This window comes from Canis lupus, chromosome 4 (assembly GCF_011100685.1).
Source record: "Canis lupus familiaris isolate Mischka breed German Shepherd chromosome 4, alternate assembly UU_Cfam_GSD_1.0, whole genome shotgun sequence".
In the NCBI taxonomy this organism is placed as follows: Eukaryota; Metazoa; Chordata; class Mammalia; order Carnivora; family Canidae; genus Canis; species Canis lupus.
In genome coordinates, this window is record NC_049225.1 from 80,932,134 (window position 1) to 80,942,567 (window position 10,434).

The 10,434-nt window shown below is 34.0% G+C and overlaps 1 protein-coding gene across 1 annotated transcript; it reads left to right on the forward strand.

Moving 5' to 3' along the window:
* The first annotated feature begins 7,918 nt into the window (after positions 1-7,918).
* On the forward strand, positions 7,919-9,987 carry LOC100685159 (adaptor related protein complex 5 subunit mu 1). Its single transcript, XM_038535474.1, is given in 7 exon segments — positions 7,919-8,009; positions 8,341-8,431; positions 9,151-9,458; positions 9,461-9,624; positions 9,626-9,861; positions 9,863-9,934; positions 9,936-9,987. Coding segments are annotated over 7 exon segments (1,014 nt in total).
* Positions 9,988-10,434: the final 447 nt, after the last annotated feature.

Below are 10,434 nucleotides of genomic sequence, written 5' to 3' on the forward strand. Positions count from 1 at the left end.
TTGATTAAAAGTAAAAGTTGGGTTATTTGGAATATATTTTACCCTTATTATTAAAAAATAATTTCATGAGCAATCTAGTTTGTCAGTAGTATCTCTCAGCTCTTTCAAAATATTTTTAAAAATCTTACTTATATTGCTTTTGAAAAACCTCTCATCATTTTTTTGTTGTTACAGTAAATTTTCATTTTTCCTTGGTTGCTTTTAATATATTTTTGGGAACTTTGTTTCGTTGCAATTTCAGCTAGAATTTGTATATAAAGTAAATATTTTGTTTTCATTTTCTGGTATATATTCTTGTTTTAGCTGTGATTTTATATCTTTTTATCAGTGTGGGACATTCTAAGAATATTCCATTGATTTGTTGCTGTTTACAGGCCTTTTAATCCATAGTCTTTCTCATTTAATTGTTGTTTCATTTTTCAAGTCTTCTTGTTTCTCTCAATTGTATTCTGAGTGATCTTTTTAAATGTATTGTCAATTTACAAAATTTGTATTCCTTTGTGACTAATGTGGCACTTTACTCATCAATTGTTTTTGTTTCTGAGTTCATTTTCATATTTCTATTATTTCATAATTCTATTTTTTCCTCCCTTACTCATCATTGAAGTTGGTTCTATTTGCTCATTTGTCAATTAAATTTGTTTACAGATTTAAGCATCTTTGCCTGGATTGAACCAAGAGTATAATATAGCAAATTAATACTTCTTGGGTTCTTTGTTAGTAGATCTGGGATTAGTGCAGAGACAGTAGGATCTGCAATCAGCATTTAGAAGAGAATAAAAAATAAAATATGTTCCTGGTCTCTCAGAAACCGTGATAACAGAGCTCTAGAAGACCATGGTGCAGCATGTAGCTTCATGAAGTAAAAACACTAAATACTAGAATTCATCACCCAAGAACAGTATCTATTTGATTTATAAACTGGCTAATTTTACTGAAAGACTTCCAATTTACCCGACAGAGCTTATGAAGAGCTGTTGCAGTCCTCCAGAAAATAATAACTTTCCCAGGAGAAAAGAGAAAGAATTGGTGGATATATAAAAGGTTGGATGAGCGCTAGGCAAATACAAAGGGCAGTCCCGAGGAATTTGGGCATGACATCAATCAAAGTATTAAGGCTAAGGACCCATGACTGAGAACAACATGGTTTTCCTGAAAAAAAAAAAAAAAAGAAAAAGAAAAAAAAAAAAGAAAAAAAAAACAGTTATGGTGATGCTTGACTAGAGTTTGAAAAAATAACCACTGAAAAACTGTAATGTTTATTGGTCTCCAAGAGATTCTTGGTGAGGGCTCCTGCGCAGGCAAATTTCAGCAGTGAGAGGGAAAAGACCAAAACATTCTCACACACACACACACACACACACACACACACACACACACCTATTCTCTTGGTTGAAGCAGAAATTGTCAAGAGAGGGAGTCCTGGGAGGACTTTACTCTGTACTAAGAGATAATTGCTATTTCTCTGATATCCTTACAATTTTAAAGAAATGTTCAAAGTTCATATATTTAGGGTGTGAAAGTCAGACTTGGAAATTGACCAAGAGCACACTTCAGAGTATGCTGTCATAATCATAGGTTTTACTGCATCCCAGGAGAACTCTCTCTCATGACCTAAATTATAGAGCCAGTGTGATAAATATAAATATTCTCCAAGTCATTAATTGATGAAAACCTAGTTTGAGCTGAGATATCAAATTGGTTTTAAAAGTGTACCAAAGATTATCCTCTATCCTTTCATTGCAAATACTATTTTAAATAGCAATTTACCAAGTAAATATATGAATTCCACTTCTCAGAGTAAATAGGTCTCTCAAAATTCGGAATCCCTGTTTATCATGGCAAAGCAAAATTTTGAAGGGGAAAACGTTTATGAATGTAACTTTCTTCCCCCCTCCTGGATATCTGATAACTAGGTTGTTGACTGAAGTGACTGGCTGTTTTCCTTATCAGGCCAACATAACCTTAATACTATTGGGAAGGCCATCAAGAGCTTCCAGAAATCAGATTTTAAAGCCAAATGTGATGTGCAAGTATTTTCCTTTCCCTTCATTTTAAGACTGCCATTCTGGAACATTCAAAAGTGTTACATTCATAACTGAGACAGAACAAACATGCAAAGCTATGTTTTTCAAATTTTGTTATGCATTTCAAACTAAGTACTGTTTTGATTGCTACAGAAAAATAAAACAGCTTGCAAACTGATACAGAATACAGAGCTGATATGGTCATTTTCTAGCATTTTAAGATATTTATGAAGTTTTTTTCTGAATTTTCACTTGGAACACAACTGGAGTTCATTCCAATAAATTACCCTGTTTTAAGTACAGATTTGCAACATAGTAGAGCTAAGATCCAAAAGCAGATTTTCTGCTCCAACCACTATTCTATAAGTCTTGTTTTAGTAGGAAAAATAAATAAATGAACAGAAGAAATATTTCTAAATTTTAAAACACTATGCCAAAACTATGTTCCATTATGTCAACATCAGTACCCTTAAGTGTGTCATATAATATTTACACACAAAATAAATTGAAATGTGAACTTTATCCATACATGTATTGGATAATTTTAATTTTCTCCTCTGGTTTTGTGGGTAAAGGGTAAAAAGTGAACAAAGAATGACTTAAGGAGAGTTTGTTTAATATATGCAGAGAATGGTCAATTCTCCACTCATGAAAAGGAGCAATATAAGGTGTCTTGCTTTAACAATACTCCAGCTGGTCTTAAGGGTTAACTTGCTTCACGTTGACACACTCCTTGCTTGCTGATCCAACACCCTTGAAAACTAATTTATTTTCTTTGAGATCTGCAGACCACTGGCTTTGGGGAAGGAAGGACCAGAACTCTCCCAGGCCAGAGAGGCCAGGATGACCCTTTAAAGCAGCCTCAGCTTTCTGATTAGTCCAGCAATCTTTTAAGCAAAATGTTTTTTTCTTTTTTAAGGTGACACATAACTTTACTTTAAGCCAATGACTTTCCCTTTGCACATCTATAGACTTTGCCTTCCTTTCTAGAAAGAATAGGATGCTTTTGGAGTACCTGGGTGTCTCAGGTGGTAGGCGACCAACTCTTGATTTTGGGTCAGCTCCTGGTCTCAGGGGTCACGAGATCCATCCCTGCTTGGGACTCTGTGCTCAATGCAGAGTCCACTTGAGATTTATTTCCCTCCCCTCTGTCCCTCTTCTTTCTCTCAAAATAAATAAATAAATATTAAGTAAAGTATTTTTAAAAAATACAGTACTTTTATACAACTGCTGAGTACCAAGGAACCAGACCTTCTTGCATTACACAGTGAGATAACTCTGTAGTTGGCATCACTGAATCTGCATGTTACCGAGAAATGTCACAGACGACTGCACTCCCTTAACTGTGATTTAACCCCTTTAAAAATCTGTAGGCCAGGTGGAAAGTTTTGAGTTGGCTGTTGGTCAAGAGTCTGCCTTCTCCCCAAGTTGCCTGCCTCCTGAATACAGCTCAAATTCCTTTCCAATCAAAATTTATCTCATGAGTGTTGGCCTTTTGAGTGTAGCAGCTTGGGTTTCAGTATCATTGGTAGATATGGATTGCTATAACAGAATACTATAGACTTGGCTTATAAACAAGAGTAATTTAATTTTAGGATCCTGGAAGTCCAAGATCATTTTTATGTGCATGTCTAAATTAATATTTTCCTCGGACAAGCAGTATGCTATCCATTTACACCATTTAAGGTATTAACATTTATAAGCAATGATAATTTTAGCTATTGTTAATAGTTATGAGATGCTTTACCTTGTTCACAACATGTATTTGGCTTTTTGATGGCCTGGAGAATTCATGGCAACTTTAAAAGATACAGTGTTGATAATTCATGAGACAGATATGTGATATTGATGACTTCTTAAGATTTTATTTTTGATCAGAAGGATAATGGAAGAATTTGGTAATATAAGGAATAACTATCAGCTGTGTGTTGCCTCAATTCTTTAATGTGCCATCCATGTTGGCTACCAAGGGACAGCCAAGTCAAGGGGTATACAAACTTAGTGTTGACCAAACTCTGCAAAACCTGTTAGGTACATTGCTTGGTACTAATGTAACAGCTTAGAAAATGTTGATGCTTGTCATTGATCTCATGCACATGTTTGTATAGACATTAGTGTGTATATAATCACTTAATGAATATCTCAGGGAACACATCTACACTCAAATTGACTTTTAACCCAGAAGCCTTTAAGAATTTTTATTTTAATATAATCCTACTCTGACTTACCTTTTCATCTTCATATTCCTATGTAATGATTATTGCATAATAAAAATGACAGAAAAGATAAATAAAAGTGACACAAAACTATGCATATGTTTGGATTATGCTTTTTCATAATAGCATAATGGTACTATAATCATAGATAAGGAAGCTTTGCCAAATTCTATTCTTAAATATTTTTATAGAAAAATTAATGTAAGTTACAAATAAGACAAGTGGCTATCAATCTATTCATCTCCATTTATGGCAGAAAATGGTCTCAAATTTGTTGACATTTCAGTATCTCAGATTCCAAGTGATTCTGGAAGCTCAAAACCAAAACAGTGCATTATTTACATTCATAATTTGCCTGCTTTTGAGGAAAATGACATCTGTGCAATTTTTTCCTTCCAAACACATTAATTTCTACATAGGCTGAATTTAGAGCTGGGAAAGCTAATACAGAACATCAGTACTATCTTGTCACATATTACATAATGACATTTCAAAATATAAATAGTGTTTTCTAGTGGACATACTATTCACAGAAAAGTATAGGTCCATGTCTTACACTATAAATATGTTAATTTCATAATAAAATTCCTTAAAATATTCTTAGTAATATTTAGTTAAAAATGATGCAATTTCTTTTTGGGAGGTTGGTCCAATTCTTTGAGTTTTAACATATGCAGAGATTCATGTGTCCATCATCATAATCAGAATACAGGAAAATTCCATCACCCAAAAAACTCTCTCACGTAGTCAAAACTCTCCTTCACCCCACATCCCCTACAACACTGATCTGTTTTCCATCTTTATAGAATTGTCTTTTCCAGAAATTTGTAAAACAGGAATTATAATGTATTAAGCCTTTTAAGATTGCGTTTTTTAACTTAGTATAACATAGTATGTAGTCCTTCCATGTCATTGGTTGTGCCAATACTTTGTCCCTTTTTATTCCTGAGTAGTATCCCATTGAATGGATGTATGGTTTACCCATTGACATCTTGAAGAACATCTAGCTTACTTCCAGTTTTTGGAGATTAAATGATAGTTCTATAAACATTCATGTGCAAGTTTTTGCATGACATGATTTTTGTTTATCTAGGTGGAATTCTTAGTTTTATGTAAGTATATGTTTGGCTTTACAAGAAACTACTAAAGTGATATCCAAATTGGCTGTACCATTTTTCATTCTGTACAAAAATATGTGAGATACAGTTGCTCTATATCCTTGCCAGCATTTGGTAATCTTTTGTATTGTTAAGCTTTTGTTTTGCTTTTGGTTTATCCATTTTATATAATTATTTAAAGATTTATTTTATTTTATTTTTAAGATTTTATTTATTTATTCATGAGAGACACAGACAGAGAGAGGCAGAGACACAGGCAGAGGGAGAAGGAGGCTTCCTGCATGGACTCCACCTAGGGATCCTGGATCATGACCTGGGCCAAAGGCAGATGCTCAACCACTGAGCCACCCAGGTGCCCCAGTTTTATTTATTTTAGAGAGAGACAGAGTGCATGAGTTGGGGTGAGGCAATGGAGGGAGAGGATGTTCAAGCAGAGTTCCTGCTGAGGGCAGCACCCCATATAGGCTCAATCCCAGGACTCTGAGGTCATTGTTGAAACCCAAACCACAAGTTGGCTCCCTAATCGACTGAGCCACCCAGGAACCCCTTATTTTAGGCATTTTAATAGGTAAATAGTAGGTGCTCATTGTGGTTTTAGTTGTACGTCCCTAATCATTAATGATTTTGTGTACATTTTCATGTACTGATTTCCCATTCATTTCTTTTCCTTGGTGAAATATCTGTTCAATCTTTTTGCCCATGTTTTTATTGTTTTTTGGTTTTGCATTGTTGAATTTTGAGAGTTTTTATATGCTCTGATTATAAGTCCTTTGCCAGATACGAGATAGGCAAATATTCTCTCCCAGCCTATAGTTAGTCCTTTAATTTATCTTTTCATCATGTGGTACATGTATACTAAAATAAGAACGTTTATAATTGATGAAATCATAACTTACTTTGCTCTACCTATAGTTGTCTTATTCACATAAATCTGAGTGGCCACAAATTCTCTTCTGTATAATTATTATGTAAGTTTGAATTTTGCATTTAATTTAGAAGCTGTGTGACTGGGGCACCTGGGTGGCTCAGTCATTTAAGCATTTGATTTTTGATTTTGGCTCATGTCATGATCTCAGGTTCATGAGATGAAGCCCTGCTTTGGACTCTGCACTGAACAGGGAGCCTGCTTAAGATTCTCTCTCTCCCTCTGCCTCTGCCCCTCCCCTCCCTACTCCTAACTAAGCAAGCATGTACTCTCTCTCTCTAACAACAACAACAACAACAAAAATCCCACAAAAAGAAAGAATAAAGAAAACGTTTTTTAAAAATTAAAAAAAAAGAAGCTGTGTGACTGAAGGTTAACTGACTTAATATTGTCTAGTCTTAGTTAACTGATACATAAAATGGAATGACAATAATTATTTAATTATAAATTAAATGCAAAATTCAAACTTACATAATAATTATACAGAAGAGAATTTGTGGCCACTCAGATTTATGTGAATAAGACAACTATAGGTAGAGCAAAGTAAGTTATGATTTCATCAATTATAAACGTTCTTATTTTAGTATACATGTACCACATGATGAAAAGATAAATTAAAGGACTAACTATAGGCTGGGAGAGAATATTTGCCTATCTCGTATCTGGCAAAGGACTTATAATCAGAGCATATAAATACTCATAATAATGTATGTAAATGCACTTAGCACAATGTATAGACTATAATGAGTACTCAGTGATATAAATATTAGTTAGTAATCTTCTAAAAATAAGTTCATAATAGTAATGAACAGTTAATTTTTTGATTTGACATATTTTAAAACATTTTAGGCTTCTGTTCCTTTGTTGTTTTACTCTATTTTTATTTTATTTTATTTTTTAATTTACATTTTGCTCCAGTATAAAATATTTTCTTCTATATGCCAGATATTTATCAAATTTCAATTGTAATATATCAGCTAAATTCTATAGTGACAAACCTGTGTACAGCATTATTTTACATCTGGGAATTTTAAGTCCACTGAGTTATTTCCCCTATTCCTTTATTTTTTTAATTCTCTTTATATTCTTAATCTCAGTATTCTTATTACTTCTTGTTCCTGCAACTCAAACATGAACTATATTCACATGCTTTGGTTTTATATTTCCTAGAATAATCACATAAAAAAAAAGTGTTTCCCTTTTTTTCTCCTTGTCTTTATACAATTGCTTCACACATAAGCAATATATCTTTTATCCCACAAAATGATTCTTAGTGTCCTAGAGTGGAAGGTGCTTTATTTCAGAGTTTCTCAAAATCATGAGGAAGATGCAACTCATTTTGCATCTTCCTGATATTGTGATATGTTATCTGGTTAGGAAAGGTTTCTAGATTTGGATAATTTATGAACTATTATTTTATTTATTTTATTTTATTAAAGATTTTATTTATTTATTCATGAGAGAGAGAGAGAGAGAGAGGCAGAGACACAGACAGAGGGAGAAGCAGGCTCCATGCAGGGAGCCCGACGTGGGACTCGATTCCGGGTCTCCAGCATCAGGCCCTGGGCTGAAGGCGGCGCTAAACCGCTGAGCTACCCAGGCTGCCCAGAACTCAGTATTTTATATGTCAAAATGAATACAGATTCTTATTTCCAGATACTCAAAAATGGTAAAAAGCAGTTTATTAATTGGGGTCTTAAAAGATTAAAAGCAAAAGATAAAGGTGGGTTTAGCCCCCTCGTTCTGAGAATCTCAAATTGTTTATTTTCTATAAGTTTATCTCCATCAAAATGTCTATGACTGGACTAAATTTATGTCATCTCTGAATCTATTAATTGTGTCCTGATTGTGATTGCATGGATTGTTCTTGAAACATAAGCGATCAATTTAAAACTCAGAGGATCACATGCACAAACCAGAACAGCATATTTCCTGTCTATGGTTGAGCTCTCTGATAGTGCTTTTCTGCTCTACAGTGCCTCATCATCTGCCACCCAAACCATATTGATTCCTGAAAGCTTTCTATATTGACTCTGCTTTTCTTCTAATTCAAGTGATGCAGTTTGGGTTCTCCTGGAGCAGATACCGAATTGCAAAAGGTATGTTGAAAAGTAATACTCTGGAAGAAAACAAAAGTGGAGGCAGGTAGGACTGTGCATAGCAAATAATCAGACTGTGATTCCAACATGAAAACATCTGACTCAGCCCAACTGAAAGTTCCCAGAGCAAATACTGCCTGTTAAAGAAATCCCTTTGTTGGACAGAAATGGCTAAACCCTTTTACTACCTTTGTGATCAGCCATTGGCTGGGCACCTCCCCTGTAGAGCATAGATGATGCTCTAAAAGGTAGGTGTATCCTGAAAGTCTGAAGCGCTGCACACTTTGACACATTGTAGTTGGGCAGAGGGTCCTTCTAGGATGAGATAGTGTAAGTGGTATTTCTGCTTTTCCAAGTCTGACACAAAAGCTAAATAATAATAATTAATAATAATAATAATACATCTAATTTCTTTACCTCATATTAATAACCTTATAAATTAATTTATTTCTATGTCTATGTATAGTTATAGGTAATAAGTCAGAATCTATTACTAAGGTAAACCACAGCTAAAGATTTAGTATTGTTAAAATGTCCATACTACCCAAAGAAATCTATAAATTCAACATAATCCCTATCAAAATACTGACAGCATTTTTCACAAATGTAAAATAATACTAAATTTATATCTAACTATGAAAGACCCCAAATACCAAAAGCAATCTTGATAAAGAAGAACAAAGCCAAAGGTATCACAATTCCACATTCAAGATAAAATTTTGCTTTTGAGACACATCCATAAAAACATCCAGCCTAGAAATTTAGAACATTCAAAGAAAAACCACAGGTTTCTATTTCTATCACTGAAAAGGTAAAATCCATGCAACATGATAAATAGGATATAGCAGATACGTGACAAATTGTCAGAACTATCACTTGCAAGTGTGATTTAGAAGGAATCATGCCAAATATTACCATCAGCTTGAGTCTCCCTACCAATGGATTTCCACTTGAGAATATTCTAGTTCATCATTGTGTGACTTCTCTTGACTCTGCCATTCTGACTTTTAGTAGCACTGATGCAATGGATGCTTCTGCATTTAGTGGACCTTACAAATTTCCATTCACTTCTCCTTTGAGTCATTCAACTTATGCTACTATACTTTCCAGGTCCCTGTCCCTCCAATTGTGGATTTTTATCAAATGAAAGAGGAAGGAGTAAAAATAAAAATAACAGTTAATTTAAAACTTCATGAACGTGTGAAAAATAATTTTGAATTCTGTGAAGCTCATATACCTTTTTTATAACAGAGGCCCGATTACATATGTGGAGTGCAAAGTTAGTTTTGGCCAGCTTGAAGTATTTTCAGAGAAAAGCTTATTGATCTGGGTTATTGGATAGAAGGTCCCCAAATTGATGGAAGTTAGTCTTTCTTGAACTATAACTTTTGGAGCCAAGAGTCACGGGAAGCAGCCATTTGACCAGATTTGCATTGGAGGTACATATTTAAAACTTCATTTTAGAATCTTAGATTATATACTCAGCTCAAGTTTTTGCATCAGGAAAACCAAAAATAAGTACATACTGGAAATGAATTTCTTCTGACTATTTGGAATTCTTAAACTCCTGATCCACTAACTCATGGATCATTACTACTGTAATTATTCCATGTTTAAATAGGATTTATATAATGGTAACAGCTTAAATTAAATAGTAGTCTTTTATTTTTAATGTATATGCATAGAACCTATGAGTGAAGAAGAATCATTGAATGACTCAAGTATAAAAATGCTTGGGTTTAATATTTTTAGTCTATCTTCGTTTGAAAAACATCTTTTTTAAAAAAATATTTCATTTATTCATTTGAGAGAGAGCACACGAATTGGAGCTGAAGCAGAGGAAGAGGGAGGGAGAGGGAGAAGCAGACTTTCCACTGAGCACAGAGCCTGAACCCAGAGCTCAATCCCAGAACCCAGAGATCTTGACCCAAGCTGAAGAAAGACACCTAATGAAGTAAGTCATCCAGGAACCTCATTTTGAAAGAGCATATTAAAGACTAATGTCTCCTATATTGTTACTCTTTTATTTTACTCAAATATGATCCAGAG